The following is a 24,422-nucleotide window of genomic DNA, read 5'->3' as shown; positions in this document are numbered from 1 at the left end:
ATATATAGCTGTTGGATACAATTAACTAATGAGTTTTAATTCCTATTCACTGATAAAGTGAGTATAATCCTATTTGAAGCTTTGCACAGTACATACATCTCAGTGTTTTCTACTCAGATGGTTCTCAGCCATAATGTTATAATTATACCCCTTTCACAGCAGCATCACCCACATACTATAATTACAGTCAAAACAAGGCTCTGTTTATAGTGTACTAAAGTGGAGGGAATTGTATAATTTCAAGTGATTTATTTAACCTCCTCTGCTGGTAATAGAGATGTAAGGCAATGGGAGAGTCATGGACATAAAATTCATCTCTGAACAATAAACTCAGATACCAAGAAGCCAAAAGACAGAACAAAAACCACCAAGCCTAAGAAGCAAAAGAAAACAACCCCACCCCACCCCCCAAACCAAAACCAAACCCTAAAACCCCAATTATAAGAAGGTATGAGATACTTCCTAGTATGGTTACCACAATGACTTGTAATTTGAGAATCTAGGATGGACAATCCATCAGCCTCTCTGCAGGAGAAGGATGGAGACTCTCTTCCCATCTGATTAACTGCCTCTGAAAACCTGCTGCAGGGTCAACTGTGGGTCAGTTTTGACTCAGTGGTACACAACAAGAACTGGATGAACAAAGGTAATGAAAGCTAACATGCTGGTGGTGGCAGTGAGGTCCCTGGGTCATCCTCATGGAATCTGATTGTTAAGACATCATAGGCATATGTTGTGCCTATATGATAGGCTCTGAGCCTATAAAACAATCAAACCTAAGCTAACAGTTATGTGCTCACAGCTACAACCCTGAGGACAACCTCTCTGAAACGTGCCTTATTTTGAGCCAGTCTCACTGTCTCTTTACACACCTACCTATCCTCATTGCCACAGTGAGTCCTATAGACTTTCTCTTTATGATGCATTTTGCTCATACTATGTATCAGATTTGAAGAGGCTCATATTTCTATCCCTGAGAAGGGTGATACAACTGAATGTGGGAATTATTGAACAATATAATTGATATCACATGCAAGCAAAATATTGCTAAAGATCATTCAAAAATGTCTGGAACAGTACATAGATAGGGAATTGCCAGATGTTCAAGTGGGATTTAGAAGAGACCATGGCACCAGAGATATCATTCCTGATGTCAGATTGATCCTGGCTGAAAGTAAAGAATACCAGAAGAATGTCTATTTGTGCTTTATTGACTGTGCAAAGGCATCTGACTGTGTGGATCATGACAAGTTGTGGCTGACATTGAGAAGAATGGGAATCCCAGAGCACTTGATTGTGCTCATGAGTAACCTATAACTGGACCAGGAGGCTGTTGTGCAAACTGAGCACAGGAATACGGCATGGTTTGGAAATGAGAAGGGCATATGACAGGGTTGTATTCTATCTCGATACCTGCTCAATATATATGCTGAGCAAATTATCCAAGAAACTGGACCTATGAAGAGGAATGTGGCATCAGGATTGGAAGGAGACTAATCAATAACTTGCATTAGGTAGATGACACAACCTTACTTGCTTTAAGTGAGGAGGACTTGAAGCACTTGTTGCAAAAGATCGAAGAATGCAGGCTTCAGTATGGATTGCATGTGAATATCAAGAAAACAAAGATTCTTACCACTGGATCAATAGGCAGTGTCCTGATGGATGGAGAGGAGATTGAAACTGTCAACAGCTTCATCTTGCTTGGATCCACGATTAACACCGTTAATATGAGCAGTCAAGAAATAAGGAGACACATTGAGATGGGAAAATCTGCAGTTAGAGACCTTTGCAAATTATTGAGGAGTACTGATTTTAAGACTAAGGTGTGTCTGCTCAAGCCATAAGAATGATAGATAAAGAATTGATGCCTTTGAGCTGTGGTGCTGGGGAAGAGCACTGAACATCCCATGCATGGCCAAGAGAACAAATAGATATGTCCTGGAGACATACTGCAACTGGAGTGCTCTTTGGAAGCAAGAATGATGAGGCTTTGCTTCACATGTTGCTGCTGATTGTTGTCAAGTTGAGCACGACTCATAGAGACCCTATGAACAAAAGACCTGAAGCCTTTCTATAATTATAAACATTTATCAAAGTTCATAGAGTTTTCAGAGCCATGTTGTTTAGGAAGTGGATGCCACTTCTGCTTCCAAATTCCTTGGAGATGTAAATAATAGTGGGAAGGGTAGAGGGTCGGTGAAGAAGAGGAAGACCCTCAACCAGGTGGATTGACACAGGGACTGCTGCAATGGGCTCTTGTGTGTGAGGAAGTGTTAGGATGGTGCAGGATAGAACAGGGTTCAGACCTTTTGTTCACAGGATCACTATGAGTTGTACTCAACTGGACGACACTTAACAACAACAACATCAACAACATGTATCAGATGCTGTCCTCAGAGCGAAATATATAACTATGAATAAAGTAGAAGTCTTGACTTAGTGCTTATTTACCTGAGTCAGTAAAATGAAAGCTTTTACTTTCTGTAGGATTTCTGAGCTTCTAACCAAAGGTGCTGTCTCTCTGGTGGTTCCAATCCACCAGGGTCTCGATGGGAGGAAGATAGTCAGTGGTTTAAATCCACCAAGATCTTGATGGGAGGAAGATAGGCAATTTCTTTCCATGCAATTACAGCCTCTGAAAATCCATGGGAGAGGCAATAATGAGTCAGTTCTGACTCTGATGGCAATGAGTTGAGGAAGGTTTTTTGGGGGGTTTTTTTGAGAGATGTTGTAGATTCACTCATATTAGCCTGCATATGAAAACGTCACTTGGTCAGCTGTACACAGAAACCCACCATATTCTCAATTTGAATACATATATTGCAGTCTAGCAAAGACAAGGGAGCTCTGGTGGCCTCATGGTATGAAGTTGCACTGCAATCCCAAAGATGCGTGATTCAAATCCACCAGTAGCTCTGTGGGAGAAGGATGGCCATTCTCGTACTGTGTGATTAATTGCCTCTAAAAACTCACTGGAGGGTTAGCTATGGGTCAGCTCAGACTCGAAGGCATACAACAACAATGAGCAAAGACAGGAGTGGTGATTGAGTAAGGCATGCTGGGGTTACATTTGCTGGGCTCACTTGTAATAAATTATGCAAGCTTAGCATTCTGATATCGGCAATGAGACAACACTTGAGGCTTTCCGAACTGAGGGGAAGGGGGGACAGGGAAGACAATGTGCAACTATGAATGAATGGAAATCCAAGTTCTTTATAAACTTTCATTAAAATACATACACATATACATGTATACACATACACACACACACACACACACACACATATGAGCTGTCCTGATGAAAAGATAGCAAAAAAAAAATTCCCCTCCCCAAATTGATCCTGATTCTCAAAAAGGAAGTAAGGAAATATATACCCATGCAAATATCTATGCAAAAATGCTCATAGCAGCATTATTTATATTAACTCTCCCAAACAGAAACATCTCAGATGCCCATTAACAGATAAATGGATAAGAAACATATGGTAAATCTATGCAATAAAATATTAATTGACAATAAACAACATTGAATCACTGCTTCATGAGACAACATAGGTAAACCTTAAAAGTACAGAAGATCATATTTATATAAAATTTCCAGAACAGAAAAATCTACAGACAAGAAATTTACTCGGGCTTCAGAGGTTGGAATAAAATAGAGCAACTACTAACTGCTAAAACCAACCAACCAAACAAACAAAACCACACACACAAAAAAACAACCAAAAAATCACCAACCAAGCAAACAAACAAACAAACAAACAAACAAACAAACAAATAAAAACCTGTTGAGGTTTCCAAGAATAAGTTATTTCCCAGGTTTGTATACAGTGTATGATAGTGCCACCCTGAAAAAACATTTTAAACTACATATCTTTTGTTGCCTTTGCTGAGGCTCAATGTCAAGAAGACAAAGATTCTCACCACAGGACCAATCAGTAGCATCAGGATGGATAGTGAAGAGATTGAGATTGTTCACAGCTTCAGTTTGCTCGGCTCCATGGTCAACACTCTTGACACCAGCAGCCAGGAAATAAAAAAGTATTGCGATGGGAAATGCTGCTGTTAGGGACCTCTCTAAAGTACTCAAGGGCAACGGTGTCTCTCTGGAGACTAAGGTGCACCTGATATAGGCCATGGTTTTTGCAATCACTCGTTATGCATCAGAGAGTTGGACAATGACTAGGGAGGATAGAAGGAGAATTGACACCTTTGAGCTGTGGTGCTGGAGAAGAGTATTGAATGTACCATGGGCTGCCAAGAAAACAAACAGATTCATCCTAGAGAGGGTTAAACCAGGCTGCTCCTTGGAGGCAAAGATTCTGGGGCTTTGGCTGACACACTTTGGGCATGTTGTAAGGAGAGACAGGTCTTTGGAGAGGGACATCATGCTGGGTAGAGTAGAGGGACAGCGCAGGAGGAGAAGACCCTCTATGAGGTGGATTGATTCAGTGACTGGGGTACTCGGGATGGGTGTGTCAGAGGCAATGCGACTGGCACAGGATAGATAGAGCAGGGTTTAGGGCTGTTGTACATAGGGTCGCTATGAGTCGCAAACGACTTGACGGCACATAACAACAACAACAACAATCTTTCGTTGCTGATCTAAAAGCAAGTGTTTTCCTTCCCAGTATTGCCATCTACAGCTGTTATCCTCTTCAACTTAAGTTACATGTTATGTTTTGATGTTAGTTTTTAATGAACAATTGTTCAGTGACCTCTTCTGTTTAAAAAATAAAGTTTTACAAGAGATTTTAAATGATTAGTGCCTTCCTGGTATATTTTATTTTTAGAAATTTCATGGAACTTCCTTTTTTATATATACGACATGATACTTATTCTGTAAGGGCCTTCCAATCTTTCTTTCCCCGAATCACCTTTATTTTTAGATAATTCAACATAATGAAAATTTACTCTTACTCATTTAGAAGATAAAAGTTACATAAAGTCAGTAAATAATTTTTTTAAAAACACCTTATTTATTGAGCATACTTTTGCCAATCATTTATATTAGTGTGCTATATCTTTAAACTTTTATATCCCTTGTTGTTGTTGTTGTTGTTGTTGTTGTTATGTGCTGTCTAGTAGTGATTGCAAAGACCATGGCCTGTATCAGGCGCACCTTTGTCTCCAGAGAGACACCTTTGCTCTTGAGTACTTTAGAGAGCTTATTAACAGCCGACTTTCCCATCACAATACGTTTTTTGATTTCCTGACTGCTGGTGCCAAGAGTGTTGACCATGGAGCTGAGCAAACTGAAGCTGTGAGCAATCTCAATCTCTTTGCCATCCATCCTGATGCTACTGATTTGTCCAGTGGTGGGAATCTTTGTCTTCTTGACATTGAGCCTCAGTCCATAGTGAAGGCTGCAGTCCTTGACCCTTCGCAGCAAGTGCATGAGGCCCTCCTCGTTTTCAGCAAGCAGGGTTGTGTCATCTGCATAATGCAGATTGTTAATAGATCTTCCACCAATTCTGATGCCACAATTCTCCTCATAGAGCCCAGCCTCCCGGATAATCAGCTCTGCATACAGGTTGAAAAAGTATGGAGGCAGGACACATCCCTGGCATACATACACCCTTCCCAATTTTGAACTATGCAGTGTTACCCTGCTCTGTTCTGACGACTGCCTCCTAGTCCAAGTATAGGTTTCGCATTAGCACGATTAAATGTTCTGGGATTCCCATTCTTCTCAGAGTCAGCCACAGTTTGTTATGATCCACATAGTCAAATGCCTTTGCATAATCAAAGCTAAGATCCATCTAACATCAGCTACAATATCCCTAGTACCACGACCCCTTCTAAACCCAGCCTGGACTTCTAGCAATTCTCTGCTGATGTACTGTTCCAGTCATTTTTGGATAATCTTCAGTAGAATCTTGCTTGCATGTGAAATCAATTATATTGTTTTGTAGTTTCCACATTCTGTTGGGTCACCCTTCTTTTCCAAAGATTAGCCTTATAAAATAAGGATCAGATTTCCAACCCAACGTTAACTACTAGTACATATCCCTATTTATTCCAAGCATATTCATTGTTATAATACTAAATAGTAAATAAACCACTGGTTATTTAAAAAAAAGTAATGGAAAATATCATGGCTTGGATCAGTAACACCTTAATCTTTAAGCTGACATCGTTGCTCCTTAACACCTTAGAGAAGTCTTTGATAGCAGATTTTACCAAATGCAGCACCCAAATATGTTTAGTTTTCTTTACTGCTGGTACTGAAAGTAGGAACTATGGTCGTCTATGATAAGGTGTTGTGTTGCCAGCCCAAAGGCACGTGTTTCAAATCTACCTGCTACTCTGTAGGGGAAAGATGAGCAATGATGATTGTGGATCCAAGTAAGATTAAGTAGTTGACAATATAAAACTTTTCCTCATTTGTCATAATATGGCCTATTGTCCCTGTGGTGAGGAATTTTGTCTTCTTGATGTTGAGATGTAATCCATATTAATGGTAGTAGTCTTTGATTTTCTGCGGAAGTCAAGTCCTTTTATTTTTAGGAAGGAAGGTTGTACTATCTGCATAACACAGGCTATTGATAAATTTTTCTTCGAGCTTGTTCCAGGATACAACTCTGATGTACACCTTTCTTGATTTTAAGCCATGGCAGTTTTACCTTGCTTTGTTCAGTCAACAGTTTCTTGGACTAAAGATAGGTTTCACATGAGCACAATTACCTACCTACCTACCATCTGTCTATGTAACAGAATTTGCAAATACATATGAAAATAGAAAGCAAGCAATGGGGGCAGTTTGTGTTCCACTATTAGCCTAACAGTTGATGGTTCACACCCTCTTAGCAGTAGTACTATGGAAGAAAAACATACTTTCACTAAGATTACCGTTAAGTAAGTCCTATGACGCAGTTTTACTCTGTAACACACGTGTCACCATGATTTGGAATTGACTTGATGATGACCAACTATTCATCTGCCTATATTGCCAGCCCATTAGGACTTTTCACTGCTCCTCTGTGACTATGAAGTTGTTGTAATGTGCTGGCTTGGTATTGCTTTGATGCTGGAATATATGCCACCGATATTTCAAATACATGAAGACAAGACAGAACTTCCTGATTAAAATAGATTATAAAGAAAGAACTAAAGATCAAGTTCTGAAAATTATGCATTGAAAACCTGGTGGATCACAATAAAATACTGTCTGCTATAGTGTTGTAGGATGAGTTATCTAGGTTGGAATGCAGTCAATATACACAGTGGCGGTAGCAATGGACTTGAATGTGCTGATAATTGTGAAGATGGCACAGGACTGAACAGTTGGTGCTTGGGGGCTCTATGAGTCAGAACCAACTTGATGATAATTAACAACTGGGATTGTAGGCTCCGACTGGGGCTCTGCACTCACCAACTAAGCTCACCGCCTTCTAGATTCAGGTCTTTTCCCAGAGGAAACAGCCCCCAAGGGAATATTTTTTTGTCATTCTTTGAAAGGTACATATTACAGGTAGTGATGATAGTCAAGATAATATTATTAGAAGGTAATTGTAAAGAATAATAATTCTTTTAAAAGTTTTAAAGTCTTCTTCAGATTAATCGCACAGATCTTCCTTGAAGGGGCATGTTCAATTTGCTGAGGGGCCTTCCTTTTGGTCAGGTGGGGTATATTGGTCTTTTATGACTTCTAATCCACATCTGTGTCCTATGGACTCTATCTATCAGCTGCCTCAGAAGTTTGCTCAGTGTAACCATCTGAAAGCTTTAATTCTTTTCCTAACTGCAGCCTAGCTTTATCAGGTATCTTTTACCCTATTTCTTCCCTCTGAGTCTTTTGTTTTTCTCTAGCAGGGGCTAAGGATGTCCTCCTAATCCTGTCAATACTTGGCCACTAATAAATAAGGCACCCATTTTTATAAACACTGTAGCCAGGAAAAGGATTGCAGGACTGGGAGAGTTGGACTACTCTGCTCCCCTGGACTGACAGTTTCTCGGAGAGGCTGCTTAGATCCTGTGCACGGGTGCTGTGGTGGCGCAGTGTTAAAATTCTTGCCTTCCCTGTGGAAATACAAGGGTTCAATTCCTAGTTAAGGCACCTGAACACTATTCAGTTCTGTTAGTAGAGGCTTGTGTGTTACTGAGTAGGTGTCAGTAGAACTTCTAGGAAGAAAGATCTGATGATCTACGTCTATAAATCAGGAAATGAATTCCCTACAGAGGACATTGATCCCACCTGCATCTCATTGTGGGATGCCAGTGTTTGTTCTAATGGGGTTTCCGTGAGCAGATACATCTCTTCATGATCAATTATTTACAGTTTAAACTTAAATCACCATTCAGTCTAAATCTAAATTTTGGGGATAGTACTAAAAGCAAATTTTACCTAATTCAACTCTTGCTGCAGTTAGCTCTTCCCCTCAAAAAGACAGAGTGAAAATATGGGGGAAAAATGAAAATGAAGAAGGATGAGATGGAGTGGGTGTGGTCCATCTCCTATGTACACAGGCCTCCTGTCCCTACCCTCAGAGGCAGCCTTCGCTCGCTCACCTGTAGCGAAAACAAATTGGCTGTCAGGGGATAACTTGGGCACCTAATCACTGGTTCTTATATGTTGTCGTTGTTAATATAGGAATTCTATTTTTAGCTAATTTTCTCAAGGGAAAACAAATTTTAAGTTTGGTTAACAAAATTTAAGAGTCTAGTTGTGGTTCTGAGGAACACCTGCTGGAGGATCAGCTCTGGGTAGGTTCATCCTTGATGTCTGAGATGGGTTTATAAATGCAGACATGAGGAATCTTACCAGAAAAATAATCCACAGTTACTGCAAAAGGCCTGTCTAGGTAGCAGATGTTACAAAAGTTTAAAGGTGCAACACTGAACTCTGGACTGAGCTTATTGCAGGACGGGGTGCAGCTGCCCACCATCTCGGAAAAAAAGAGAAAGGTCTATTTTATTTGCACACCATGAAGCTCTCTGCTAAATCTCATCTCTTCTTTCCGGAAGGACGTCTTTGTCAGGGGAAGCAGGAAGGAACAAGAAGGACATTCTATGAAGTGCTGGCACTGTGACAAGCAGTCTACCTGCTCTGGCAGGAGGGCAGGTCTGAGGCAGGCTGTGCAGTAAGAGCCAGAGTCCTGGCCCACACCCTCGCTCCAGATCCCAGCACCGCCTCTTTGTTTGGGTGCCTGTCTTTCTGGGCCTGCTGCCATGTCTGTCTTATCCTCTGGCCATCTGCATCTTGGCAAGCCTCTCAGCCCTCCTTTTTAAGTGTTCTCTGCTTCTGTACCTAAATTCAAAGTACAGACAACAGTGCAAATGGCAGGGCATGAAAGCACAGCTTCTAGACCTGGAGCCTCTTGGTCTACACATTTAAGGTCTGCATTTATATTTTTAATAAGAGATAAAAGATAAAATTCACAACATTTATCTTTTTTAAAATCAATCTTTGTCAGACTAGGCTAGTCAGGCAATTTCATGGCTCCATGAGAATTTTATTTCCTTTAAAAGTGCACTAACCAAATATATATTTAAAATACGTTTTTGAGTATCATGGAGTTGGAACCAACCCATAGCTAACCTTCTAGCAAGTTTTAAGAGGCAGTAAATGGCATGGGAGGAAAGTGCCTATCCTCCTGCAGAGCAGCTGGTGGATTTGAATGGTGTGCTTATGTTGTTGTTATGTGCCATCGAGTCACTTGCGACTCATAGCAACCCTTTGTACAACAGCCCTAAACCGAGCTGTATCCTGTGCCAATCTCACTGTCTCTGACACACCTACCCCCATTACCCCAGTCACTGAATCACTCCATCTCATCAAAGGTCTTCCTCTCTTGCATTACCACTCCAACCTCCCAAGCACCAAGCCTCTTTTCAACATGTCAGTCTGGAGACTAAGGTACTCCTGATCCAGGCCATAATCTTTGCAATTAATTGCTATGCATCAGAAATATGGACAATGACTGATGATAGAAAGAGAATTGACACCTTTGAGCTGTGGTGCTAGAGAAGAGCATTGAATATACTATGGACTGCTAGGAGAAGTAACAGGTTCATCCTAGAGAGGGTGAAATCAGTCTGCTCCTTGGAGGCAAAGATTCTGAAGCTTTGTCTGATATACTTTGGACATGTTACAAGGCAAGACCAGTCTGTGGAGAGGGGTGTTATGCTTGGGAGGGTAGAGGTATAGTGCAAGAGAGGAAGACCCTTAATGTGATGGATTAATTCAGTGACTAGTGTAACAGGGGTAGGTGTGTCAGAGACAATAAGATTGGCACAGCATAGAGTAGACTTTAGGGCTGTTGTGCATAGAGTTTTTAAGAGTCGCAGGCGACTCAATGACATATATAGGCACTATATTTAGGGCCCTTTTATCCTTCCAGGAAATAAACTTAAGTAGGGGATGTTACTGGTGGGTCAGGGGGACAGACCCCTACTGCTCTTCCAATAATAATAGTAATGGGAGGGATAATCTAAAAAAATCAGAACAAAACTGAACACACTCAAATTTGCTGCTGTCAAATTGGAACTCACAGCGCATGCTCCTGTGGGTTTCTGAGGCTGCAAATCAATCACATGGGCGGGAACTGTTCATTGTCCTCGCTTGAAGCCACAAATGGATTTGAACCAACAGAGAGATGTGGCCTTTGGGCTAGCAGTACAACGCTCTATAGACTATACTGCCAGTGCTTCCTGATGGTGAGAATCTTAGTGGTAGTCCCGTGAGGAGAACTGGGAATACCACAGTTAGGCACTTGGCTGCTAACCTAAAAGTTGGAGATTCAAACCCATCCAGCAACTTCCCAGGAGAAATATCTGGTGATTTACTCCTGCAAAGATAATTGCCTAGGAAACTCCATGAGGCAGCCCTACTCTGTCGCCTAGGGTGGGAATTAACACATAAACATGCAACAAGTTGCTGTTGTTGTTGTTGGCCATCAAGTCATCTGCAACTCATAGTGACCCTATGGACAACAACTCTGAACCCTGCTCTATCTTGAGCCAATCTTATTATCTCTGACACACCTACCCCCTGTTACCTTAGTCACTGAGTCAATCCATCTCAGTAAGGGTCTTCCTCTCTTGTGCTGTCCCCCCACCCACCCAGGCATGATGTCCCTCTCCAAGGATTAGTCCCTCTTTGCAATATGCTTAGACAGAGCTTCAGAATCCTTGTCACCAAAGGAGGACCCTAGTTTCATCATCTCCAGGATGAACTGTTTGTTCTCCTGGCACTTCATGGTATATTTAATACTCTTTGCCAGCATCACGCTCAAAGGCATCAATTCTCCTTCTATTACCTCTAGTCATTGTACAGCTTTCTTGTGCATAGCATGTAGTTGTGAAGACCATGGCCTGAATCAGGGGCACCTTAGTCTGGATTGACATTGTTATTCTTCAGTATTCTGGAGATGTCCCTGACAGCAAACTTTCCCCAGTGCAATTCATCTCTTGATTTCCTGACTGCTGGTACAATGCGTGATGATTGTGGAGCCAAGCAAATTGAAGCTGTTAACAATCTCAATCTCTTCACTATCTATCATGATGCTGCCAATCGGCACAATGGTTGGAATCATTGTTTCCTTGATGTTGCACTTCAATCCATATTGAAGGCTGCAGTCCTTGACCTTCTGCAGCAAAGTGCTTCAGGTTCTCCTCAGTTTCAGCAAGCAAGGTTGTGTCATCTGCATAACGCAGTTTATTGATGAGTTTACCTCCAATCCTGATGCCACATTCCTCCTCATAGAGCCCAGCCTCCCAGATGATCTGTTCTGCATATGGAGATAGGACACCAGTTAAAACCATGAAGTGTCTCTTTGCTCTGTTGTGAGGGCTGACTACTGGTCCAAGTATAAGTTTCACATAAGCGTAATCAATATTCTGGGATTCCCATTCTTATCACAGTCAGATCACAATTTGTTGTGATCCACATAGTCAAATGCCTTTGCATAGTCAATGAAACACAGATAGGCATTTCTCTGGTACTCTCTGCTTTCAACCAAGATCCACCTAACTTTAGCTATAATATCCCTAGTAATACAGCCTCTTCTTAAACCAGCCTGCACATCTGACAGTCCTGTTAATATCCTGTTCCAGTCATTTTTTTATAATTTTCAGCTAATTCTTGCTTGCATGTGATATTGTTGTTGTTGTTAAGTGCCATCAAGTTGCAGGCGACTCATAGTGACCCTATGGACAAAAGTCCTGGACACTTCCTGTTTAACTTTCATCCTTTCTCCAGGTTCATATTGTTCAATAATTTCCACACTCTGTTGAGTCACCTTCCTTTGAAATGTGAACAAATACGGATATCTTCGAGTCAGTCTGAAATAAATATCTTGAATTTATCCCACATACACTCTGTGCGAGGAACTTTTCTATGTCATTTTTCTGCTTGACAGTGAGACTTTGAGATAGTTGTAGTGTTTACACAACCATATACAGATAGATAAATTTACAGGGAGAGAAAATGAATCCCTATTTACAGGTTGTTGTTGTTGTTATTTGGAGCTTATGTATATTAAAAACATGCTGTGTGCAGACATAAAGGACACTCCATGGTCTCCAGCTTAGCAAGCTTCAAAATCTTCATCACACTTCCTAAGGCATGAACTGAAACCCTTCTGCTCTAGCCTGAGGAAATACCTCCAGAGGTGTTGCAACGAATTCTTGTCTTCTTTTCTCCACAGAGAAAAGATAGAAGAGGAATTAGATCTTCTTTCTGATTAAAGGACACTACATTTGTGCCAGGGAAATATGCTGAACTGAGACAGATGAGTTATCCTAACACCTCTGCTTGTTCTTCTATGGTCATTCCTGAGACTCAGTATCATGTTGATTTAACAAATGCTGTGATGCTCTTATTTTGTGCAAGGTCCTGGCTAAATAATGAGGAATGGGATAGTGCATAAAAAGATAAAGGGACTCAGTGCTTGTACTCAAAGAACTTAGGGTTCCTGAGGGGAGATGCCTTGTGTATAAGGTCCATGTGGGGCTTAGTGCAGAAGGCACAGTTTAAAAAGCTTTCAGAGTGCAGAGAAGGCAGCAAGAACTCTGGTTATGTGAGTACAACACCTAGGTACTTCTCCACTTCTCTGAAGACTCAATTGGGGTTTACCTGGCAGAAGCTTCATGGTGGCAGGTGCACAAAGCCATGTGTATTGATACTACAGGAAAGCCAGGGCCTCCCCTGCAAATATTTGCTTTCTAAAGAATTCAAATTTGGTTTTAAACTTCTATTTATTGAGGAATACCAGAAACATTTGCTGCAGAAGGTCAAAGACTGCAGTCTTCAATATGAACTGAAGCTTAATGTCAAGAAAATAAAAATTCTCACCAGTGGGCCTATTGACAGTATCAAGATAGATGGAGACTGAGATTGTTAACAATTTCAGCTTGCTCAGTTCCACAATCAACACCCTTGGTACTAGCAGCCAGGTAATCAAAAGATTAATTGTATTGGTTAAATATGCTGCCAGTAACCTCTCCAGATTACTGAAGGGTAATTATATAAGTCTGGAGACTAAGGTGCACCTGATCCAGTCTATGGGTGTCATAATTAGTTGCTATGCATCAGAAAGCTGGACAGTGACTAAGGATTATAGAAGAAGAATCAATATATTTGAGTTGTTGTTCTGGAGAAGAGTATTTAATATACCATGGGCTGCCAAGAGAAAAAATAGGTCTGTCCTGGAGAGAATAAAACCAAGTTTCTCCCTGGAGGCAAGGATGTTGAAGCTCCATCTCACAAGGTTTGGTCATGTGGCCAGGAGGGACAAGTTCTTGGAGAAGGACACCATGCTTGGAAGGATGGAGGGACAGCACAGGAGAGGAATACCTCAGATGAGATAGATTGACACAGTAACTGGGGTAATGGGGGTCGGTGTGTTGAAGACAGTGAGAGTGGCTCTGGATAGGTCAGGGTTCAGAGCTACTGTGCATAGGCCACCATGAGTCACAAGCTACTCAGTGGCACATAACAACAACAACAACAGTTAATCTAAAGAAACAAAGAGTTAAAGGCTGCTTTTCCATGTTGTATGAAAAGTTAAAAAGATAACCCAGTACAGCAAAGACATGAGTGCAGGTTGGGAATATATCTGGGACTTATAAATGAGCTCTGAAAAGACATCTATCAAGATAATAAGTTGGGCAGGTTTATGGTTCTTCTAATGTGTATTAATCCTTCAGCCTGAATTTCAGTTACAGCAATCCATTTATGAAAGAACCCCCAACATCAAATTCAAGTTGATTCTCAGGGTGGAGCCCAGTATTCTACTAATTATAAATATAAATATAAATAAGACAAATATTGTGAAATAATGTTGATTCTGTCTCAAACAGTCCAGTATCAAATGATTGTTCATTACAGCAAACCACAAGAATTCTATTTTCATTTCATGGGGTGCCTTTAATCATAGTGAATGCACTTGCTTACATGGCTTGGCAAAACTAGTTAATTCTTGTTTGATTCTTGAGCATCTGTGGCATTTATTCCTCTTCCATGCTTCTGAATGCACACAGAGTTATGCACTCTATACAAGAAGAAAGGGAGGGACAGGGAAAGCAATTTACCTAACTCAGAGAGTAAATAAAAGTCAGTGTCTGTCTGTCTATTGTACAATTAGAGAGATAGATATATAATACATTTTAAGCCCAAACCCACTACCATTAAGTAATTTTTGATGCATGGTAACAACCCTCCGTCAGGTTTCTGAATCTATAAGTCTTTATGAAAAGAAACTACACATGCAAACTGCTGGTGAATTATAACTTCTAGTCTTTTGGTTGGCAACTCAACAAGCAATGCCTTATGCCACCAAGACTCCTTTACTTTACAGCATGGTGCATTTCAAAGAGGTCCTTAGATGATGGAAATGGTTTAGTTGAAGCCATATGAAACTATATGTTTAAGCCAAATATCTGCCATAAGCACACTACTACTTGTATTGCTAATCAGTCATTCTTACGCTTCAATAATTTGATAAGGTCACACATGTTTTTATAATTTTGATGTATAACTTGTTTTCTTAGTGCATAGGATCAAAGTCAAGGCTTGCCTATACAGTAAGTTCATGGTGTTTTCCTCTACAGATACATCTGTACATTAGCTGACTATTCCTCACAGCAGGGGCTTATGTGAACACAGGGCACTGTGAAGTAACATGTGCAGCTATCCTGTTCTGCAAGAGGCTTCTGCTGGCAGAAGCTGGGCCTTTCTCAGAACAGTGTTGGCTGGGAAACTTTACAACTTGGCAGCAAATCAGAGAGCGCTGATTAGAAGAACTCAAAGGTCACAACAAACTCTGGAACTCTAACTTTCTAGAGTCACTAAAACTGTTCATCATTCACCCAGGTCACTCAGGGAGAGACATTTACCTTGTGTTTCATCCTTGAAAATATGTGCTACGCTAACCCAAGAATCACGACCATGCTAGAGAGTTCACAAAGGCATGCTGGAATTCTTAGGTATGTTAGAGTAGAGGTGTGCTCCACTAGATTTTCAGTGGCTAAGTTTTCAGAAGTAGGTCATCAAGCCTTTCTTCCAACGCACTTCTGGGAGGACTAAAATTGTCACCCTTTTGACAAACAGCCAAGTACATTAAGTGTTTTTGCATGACTCACAGGACCCACTAAGAATATTTCTATTTAATGATTTTTAATGATATTTATTACTTATTTCTAATGAAAAAGTAGAATTCTTTCTAGTTGTTGTTGTTGTTGTTGTGTACCATTGAGTCAGAATCGATCCATAGCTGACCCTCCAGTGGGTTTTCAGAGGCTGTAATCGCATGGGAGGAGATTGTCCATCCTTCCCCAGTGGAGAAGTTTTTATTACTTAGTTAATTTTATTATTAGATCCTTTCATTACTTATTTATTAGTTGTTCAATCTGTATACTAAGCAAGTAATTTCAGAAGCTGCCTTGGTGAAGAAGAATGTGGCATGAGGATCAGAAAACTCATCAACAACTTGCTTTATGCAGATGACACAACCTTGCCTGCTGAAAGTGAGGAAGACTTGAAGCACTTAGAAGATCAAAGACGACAGCCTTCAATATGGATTGCATCTCAGTGTGAAGAAGACAAAACCCCTCACCATTGGACTGATAGGCAACATCATGATAGATGGAGAAAAGATTGAAAAGGTAAAAAACTTTATCTTACTTGGATCTACAATCAACACTCTTGGAATCAGCAGTCAGAAGATCAGGAGATAGATGTATTAAACTAGGAAAATCTGCAGTTAGGGCCCTCTTCAAATTATTGAGGAGTAATGATGTCAGTTTTAGGACTCAATTGTGTCTGATTAAGGCCATGGTCTTTCTGATCACTTGCTATGCATCTGAGAGCTGGACAATGAATAAGGATGACAGAAAAAGAATTGATGCCTTTGAACTTTGGTCTTGGAGAAGAGCATCAAACATCCCGAACACCTCATGGGTGGCCACAAGAATGAACAATTATGTCTTGGAGAGGGTGCGGCTGGAATGTTCTTTGGAGACAAGAATGATGAGACTTCACCTCACATACTTTGAATCAGTTGCTAGGAGGTATCATGCTTAGAAAGGTGGAGGGTCGGCAAAGGAGAGGAAGACCCTCAACCAGGTGGATTGACACGGTGACTGCTGCAATGGTCTCTTGGGTGTCAGGAAGTGTAAGGATCGTGCAGGATAGAACAGGGTTCAGATCTTTTGTTCATAGGCTCACTATGAGTCATACTCAACTTGATGGCACTTAACAACAACAACCACCATTGTAAGTAAACTGAGTTATAGAACTTTGAATAATGTAGAGCTGTTCATAATCCAGACAGGAAGACAACAGATATTTGCTAATATCTATACTATAAAGCAACATTGAATATATTCCTTAAGAGTGGTATGAGCTTTCATGACCTCTCTCCTAGATAATGAGAGCTGTAATTAAGTGACTTAGAGATGACTATGACTCATAGTGACCCTAGGAAAAAAGGATCTGAATCTTGCTCTATATTTTGTCATCTTCATCACCCCTGATATATTTGAGATTATTGTTACAGTCACTGTGTCAGTCCATCTTTTTAGAGTCTTCATTTCTTTCCCAGACCTTCTACCTTTCCAGAATACCGCTGTTCTCTATTATTGATGAGGTGCTCATCAATCTGTGCCAGGAAGTCTGGAAGACAGCTATCTGGTCAACTGACTGGAAGAGATCTACATTTGTTCCCATCCCCAATAAAGGTAAAGCAATAAATCATGAAAATTATAGAATAATATATATCAGTATCACATGCAAGCAAAATACTGCTAAATATCATTCAAAAATAGCTAGAACAGTACATAGTGAACTTACAGAAGTATTTTGGAATTCTAATTCTTCTCAATTTTAACCATAATTGCTAAGATTCACACAGTCAAATGCCTTTGCATAGTGAATAAAACACAAATAGATGTCCTTCCAGTATCCTGGCTTCCAGCCTGATATCCCTGGTGCCACCATCTTATCTAAATCCAGCAGGAATTTCTGCAAGTTTTCTGTTGATGTACTTTTTCCAGCAGGGTTTTTTTGTAATCTTCATCAAAGTTTAATTTGCATATTGTATTAATGTTATTGTTTTGCAATTTCCACATTCTGTAGATCACCATTTTTTGGAATAGGAGGAAATAGTGATTTCTTCCAGTCAATTAGCAAGGTAGCTATGTTTCAGATATACAGCATCATTGTTTTAGTTGAAACATTAGATTTATTTTTATAGAGCAATTGGTAGGGAACTCTGATGACACAGTGAATAAGAAATTGTGTTGCTAACCCAAAAGCATGCAGTTCAAATCCACCTTCTGCCCTGGGGAAGAAAGATGAGTGATCTCCTCTCACGCTGTTTACAGCCTCTAAAAGCCCAGAGTGGGAGAAGGATGGCCAATCTCCTCCCATGAGATTAACTGCTTCTGAAAACCTGCTGGAGGGTCAGCTATGGGTTGTTTCTGACTCTATGGAATACAACAATAACAACAACAGCCCAGATGACGGTCAGCTATGATTCCAACTTTACAGCACACAATGACAACAGCAGGTGGAATGGAAGGAGGTTGTAATTGGAAGACAGGAAATCACAGTGTGTCTTGAAAACCTGCCAAGGAGAAGGTTTGGAGGTGAAATTTTAAGAAATTAGGAAACTTAAAGATTTTTAACATTCTGTTGATTTTGAGAACACTGGTGCCTTAATGATAAGGAATTGTCTTGCCAATCCAAAGGTACATGGTTCAAATCTACCACTTGCTCCTTGGGAGAAAGATGGGCAGTCTCCTGATGTGCAATTTACTGCCTCTGAAAACCTGCTTGAATGTCAGCTATGACTTCATGGAACATAATAAAGATTTTAATGGTATTTAGAGCATAAATATGTTGAATACTGAAAAAAGTATTGTTGGCAAAAGAAAATTAATCTAAAGATGAGAAATGGGGCAGGGGATGAAAGGAAAAATGAGGGAGACAACTACTGAACAGTTACTGCAGTAGCCCATGTATAAAATAGAGGTGGCCTGGAAAGAGTAGTGGCATTGACTTAATTTATGTTTAGTCAATTTTGTCTAGGACTGGCCATGAAACACTTTCCAATTCTTTGTATTCTAGAAATAAAAAGAGTTTACTGAATCTGAGAATATATAAAAGCACACATAGATCTAATCTTCAGGATATTTCATGTTGTACTTTTGTCTCCTGTGCTGTCCCTCCACCCTTCCAAGCATGATGTCCTTTTCCAAGGACTGGTACCTCCTGGCCATGTATATTACAGATTGAAATATTTGTGACCCAGCAACAGTGTGCCTACCTAGTGATGGAGTGAAGTAGTGTAAGCACTTGGGTCTATCAGATTTCAGTGAGATGTTTGACGATAGTATCTGCCTTTTCCCCCATCCCCAAATCATGTAACAGGCATTGATTTACATGGGTTATTCTATCAAACCAGACCTGAGTCTGGTGACAGTTGGCTTTTTTTTAAACCAAAAGAAGCTAGAAGATTGGAATTCTCCCTTTGAGAAGGCAAAGGGTCCATGTTCTGAATGATAGTTGGTTGACAGGAAGTCAACTTTTGTCAAATGACTGGCAAAAGTTACTATGTATCAGTAAACTTGAGACTCATGGGGCACTGTTATAGATTAAATTGTATCCCTTCAATATCTATATTGCAACCTAACCATTATACCTGTTAATGCAATATAATGTAAATACTGTACTCATCCTCCATAATGTAATCAAATATAATCGGTCTATTAGTTGAGGTCATACCAGTGTAAAGTGGATTCTAAACCTAAAATCTTGTAAAAGAAGCTATAAAGAGATAAGCTTAAGCACAGAAACATGGACCAGACTTATATTGGACCAAATACCAAAGAATACACAAGATTACTGACAAAAAAAGACTCAATAAGGCTGAGATGCAGATGTTGGCATTTACCCTCTGGAACAGTCAGAAAACAATTTTCTGTTCTTCAAAGCCACAAGCTTGTGTTATTTTTGTTAAAGCAGTACTAAGAAACTAAGACAGACCTGCGACCTGATAAGGATAATGTTGTTGTTGTTGTTAGGTGCCATCAAGTAAAGTACAACTCATAGTGACCCTATGGACAATACCCTGCCCTGTCCCGTACCATCTTCACAATCTTTGGCACACTCAAGCCCAGTCACTGTGTTAATCCACTTGGTTTAGGGTCTTTCTCTCCTTTGCCATCCTTCCACCTTTCCAAGCATTATGTCCTTCTCCAAGCAATAGCAACCTCTCCTAGCAACGTGCCCAAAGTATGCAAGACAAAGTTCCTCCTTGTCTCCAAAGAGCACTCTGCCAGACCTTCACCAAGACATTTAAGGGCGACAGGTTGAAGAAATCAAGTGGAAGGCAATGTATTATTTGTGTGGAAGTAGGCTTCGATGTGGGATAGAAAATTCGCTACTATGCAAACATTCTTGACTAATTCCTTCTTATTTCCTTACAGAAAATAACAACAGGCCACACCAACTGTTGAATGAAGGCATTGATCTACTTACTGGCTGATATAACCCAAACATAATCAAACAGACACCCCATTTATAATCCTTAGTGTTAATTAGGGAGTAGATTAACATGTCAGATGGTTCTAAAAAAGGAGGGCTGTAAAGAGTTTGTGGTCTGGCACAACTGATGAGTGAATGACATTTACTAAAAACACCTACCATCCCTTTGGATCACATCCAAGAAAATGATGCTACAATCTCACATTAGAAATTTACTCTGCAATTTAGTCATAAACCCCAAATTATCATTTTATGACACCAGAATTACCAACAAAAACAGTAGTGGTTTAAATTCAATTAGGTAGACTGTCTTCTCTTTTATTGCATAATTTGGACTCTAACATTTATGTAACTAATGAAAAATATCCATTCCTAGAATTTAATTAAACAAGTGCCTACCATGTAATCAGGCAGCTCTAGGGGCCTAGTTTATAGGGTTTTCACTACCAACTGAAAGACAGGTGATTCAAATATACCAGTTGCTCAGTGGGAGAAAGATGGACTGTCTACCATTTGATTTCCTGACTCCAAAAACCCACTAGAGGGTCAGCTCTAAGTCTGTCCTGAATTGATATTACATAATAACAACAACCAACCATCTAATCATGTTTTTTAAGGTGGTATGAAAGATTTGGAAGTAGCACAAAATGCAAAACGCAAGCTTTACCATAAAATTCAATATATAAGTAATTAATTCATACAAAGGTCACAGAATTCACTGATTCATATCCACAGCAAAGTCTCCATTAATTTCACCTTGCTTACAGAGCGAGCATAAGCAAATAGATAAAGAAGGTACCTTGCAAAAAAACCCAAAAAACAAAAAACAAAAGAAAGAAAGAAATAAAGAAAAGAAAACCCCTTATAAACATACCTTTTTTGCTTGCCAGTACAATTTCAATTCTACTTACCAATATCCCAAGTAAAACAAAGAAAGAGCAGTAACTTGAGTTACAGTAGGACTTGAACTATATTGCTGAAGGCAGAAAAAGATTAAAATTCTTACTTGTCTCTAGGTCTGAATCAAATATTTGCAGACTCGGGGTTGCTCCGTCAAGGATAGCTGGTGTGGCTGGAATAAAAAGAGAAGAAAACCATTAGTCATCGCTGTAAAAATGATTTGGTATGACTCCATTACAGTATCATTTCCAAATTATAAAATGTGAACTGGTCACCCTTCCAATAATCCAACTTGTGCCATTTTTTGTTTTGTTTTGTTTTTTAATTAAAATTGCACCTGCTGTCTTAAAAGAACTATAAATGATGCAATAAATAATTAAAGCAGATCAAAACTTTGTGGTCTTAATTACTTCTATTCTAATGCCTAGACACGGTCCAGGACAGTAAAGAAAAGGCCAACCTATGTCATTTAAGTCCAGACTTGAGCCTCTAGGAGATAGACTGAAATGGTGACTGCAACAAGGGGTTTAAATACAATACAGATTTTGAGACTAGCAGAGCTTTCTACTGAGTTTTTGTTATATACAGGGTTGCTATGTTGTTATGTGCCCTCGAATTGAGTACAGCTCATAGTGACCGTATGAATAAAAGATCTGAGCCCTGCCCTATCCCGTGCAGTCCTCACAATCTTGGGCACATTTGAACTCACTGCTGCTGTCACTCAACCATCTCGTTGAAGGTCTCCCTCGCCTATGCTGACCCTCCAACTTTCCAGCATGATATCTCTTTCCAAGGAATAGCTTCGCCTAGCAACATGCCCAAAGTACAGGAGATGCAGCTTAGCCATCCTTGCCTCCAAGAAACATTCTGGTACACTTTTCCAAGGTACATCTATTTGTTCTTTTGGCAGTCCATGGGATATTTACTACTCTGCTCCAGCACTACAACTGAGAGGCATCAATTCTTCTTCTGTCATCCTTATTCATTGTACAGATCTCACTGTTCCTGTGAGTTAGAGTCAATCTGATGACACTTAACAACAATAACACAGCTTGATTCTGGAGTCTGTGCCACTGATATTTCAAATACCAGTAGAGTGAGTAGAGTACCATAGTGAGTATGTTTCGGTAGAGCTTCCAGCCTAGAATAGACTAGGCCTCATGATCTGTTTTTGAAAATTAGTCAATGAAAACACTATAGATCACAACAGAATATTATGACTATGGGTCTATCATAGATAAAGTCTTCATGAGTTGAAGATGATGCAATGGAAGCTAACAACATTATTTTTGAAAATACTTTTTCTTGTCTCTACATTTTACGCTGTAGAAAGTAATTTATTCCTCAATTACAATGAAAACACTATAGATCACAACAGAATATTGTGACTATAGGTCTAGGAGTGTTTCATTATATCATAGATAAGGTCTTTATGAGTTGAATGAAGATGATTCAATGGAAGCTAATAATATTATGTTTGAAAATACTTTTTCTTATCTCTACATTTTACTCCTGCCTTCACCTGTAGAAAGTAATTTGTTCCTAAATTATGACATAAAAGGAAGAACACATTTTTCTGGGGTAGAAAATGTGCCACTTTGGTTTTAAGATCACAGAATGAAAAAGAAAATTCATTTTAGGACATTTCCTTCAAATCTACTCACTACCTTCATGCTCTGTCTACATTCTCACCATTATCATTTAGAAGTGCCCTAGCCCCATCCTAGGGGTTTGCTTACAATGAGTGGGCACTTTGATTAATCAGTGCTTATGCTGATGTGCCAAATGTGATACTCATTACCCATGGTGGACAGTGTTTTGTGGAGCTCCCTGATTAAAACAAACTTGAAAGCAGGAGTGGCATTTACCTCTGAAATAGCTTGCCTCTGGAAACCCTATGAACTTGGAGAAATGAAGAAAGTTATGCAAGTGTTCAGGTCTTTTGTTTATAGGGCCGCAATGAGTCATCTACGACTTGACAGCACTTAACAACACAACAACAATGCTGCAAAGACTATGAAAACATTACTTTGCTCAAGAGTTGCTAAGCTTTACACCTTGCAGCTCTATATGGCTTGTTTCACTGACAACTATGCACTCCTTGAAAACACTTAATAGCTCACAAGAAGGGGAAAATTGACATGATCATGAGATGGCACACAAATACATGTGTTATTTTGATCAAAATTATCCAGCAAGTTTGTATCAGTTTTAAGCTTGAAACTGAGAAAACGGTTGATAGTTTCTGGCTTTAGATTAGCAATGAGATTGTGGAGAGTCTCAAGAATGATGACTGAAATGGAATGTTGGGGTCATTTGAAGCGAAGAACCCCAAGGATGCAGCATCTTGGGCTGAGAAAGGCTGGTGGTTGTTATCATTAAGGGCCACTGAGTTGAGTATGATTCACAGGACTCTATGAACAACAGATCTGAACCCTACCCTATACCGCACCATACTGATCGTCCCCGACACACTTGAGCCATCTGCAGAGTCACTACGTCCATCTCTTTGAAGGTCGTCTTCTTCTCTTTACTGACTCTCCACCTTTCCAAGCATGTTATCTTTCCAAGGAATAGCCTCTCCTGACAACATATTCAAAGTATGTGAGATGAAGCTTCACCATCCTTGCCTGAGGAACACTGGTGGTACTTTTTCCACGATGAAACTGTTTTTGACTCAAATGGAATATGAGGGAGAGTCACAAGAGAAGAACCTCAAGGGTGCAGCACCTCAAGCTAGGAAAGACTAGGGGAGGCCAGGCCACCTTGTCATTCCACAACCCAGGAATCTGCCACCTGAACAATCTGACTTTGATGCTTTCCCTTTTATGGTTCTAAAATTTGGTGAAATGTTCATGAAGCAAGTAAGTGCTACTCATCGTCCCTATTATATGATGGATGCATTAGCACAAAAATGCAACAAATGGTAGGGCTTTGGGTTGAGGTTGTCCTCAGAAGGTGCTGGTTACAAAAGTAAAGCACAATTCACAAACCTATGCTTACTTAGCTAATAGAGGTGTCATGCTAGACTCACATTTCTAATTATTAAAAAGCTCTGTTCCTAATGCCCAGAAGTGCTGAGCTGAGCAGGGGGAGGTGGGTATCAAATAAAGTAGTAATAATAAACAGAAAATCAAGATTCAAATAATAGCAAGAATTACTGAAGCCATTATAACCTGTGCCTTCAATTATGAAGGGATGTATTAGGTAGGGATTCCCATTTATTAGCTATCTACTTAGTAAATATTTCATAGTTCAACACAAACACATTGCTGTCAGGTTGGAACGAGCTCATAGCTCAATCTCCAGTAGGTTTTCAAAGACTATAAATTGCACAGGAGGGAACTGTCCATCCTTCTCCCAAGGAGCAGTTGGTCAATTCAAACCACTTGCCTTTGGGTTGGCAGCAAACTCTTCACTCACTCAATCACCAGAGCTCAAATATTTAGTAGGAGTTTTAAATGCTAGGAAGAGATTGTTGCTTGCCTTTTGGGAAGTTTAAGGACCCTCTACCCAGTATCCCAGGGAT

General features: G+C 40.0%; 1 protein-coding gene across 1 annotated transcript in view; it reads right to left on the bottom strand.

Moving 5' to 3' along the window:
* GHR (growth hormone receptor) overlaps window positions 1-24,422 on the bottom strand; it is a 208,871-nt gene that overhangs the window by 81,945 nt on the left and 102,504 nt on the right. The window contains exon 2 of the mRNA XM_006889556.1: window positions 21,000-21,065. Within this exon, the coding sequence (XP_006889618.1) occupies window positions 21,000-21,065 (66 nt within the window). The remainder of the gene's footprint in view (window positions 1-20,999; window positions 21,066-24,422) is intronic.

This window comes from Elephantulus edwardii, unplaced genomic scaffold, assembly GCF_000299155.1.
Source record: "Elephantulus edwardii isolate Elephantulus edwardi_28Jun2011 unplaced genomic scaffold, EleEdw1.0 scaffold00079, whole genome shotgun sequence".
NCBI lineage: Eukaryota > Metazoa > Chordata > Mammalia > Macroscelidea > Macroscelididae > Elephantulus > Elephantulus edwardii.
This window is presented reverse-complemented; position numbering and strand designations above follow the sequence as displayed.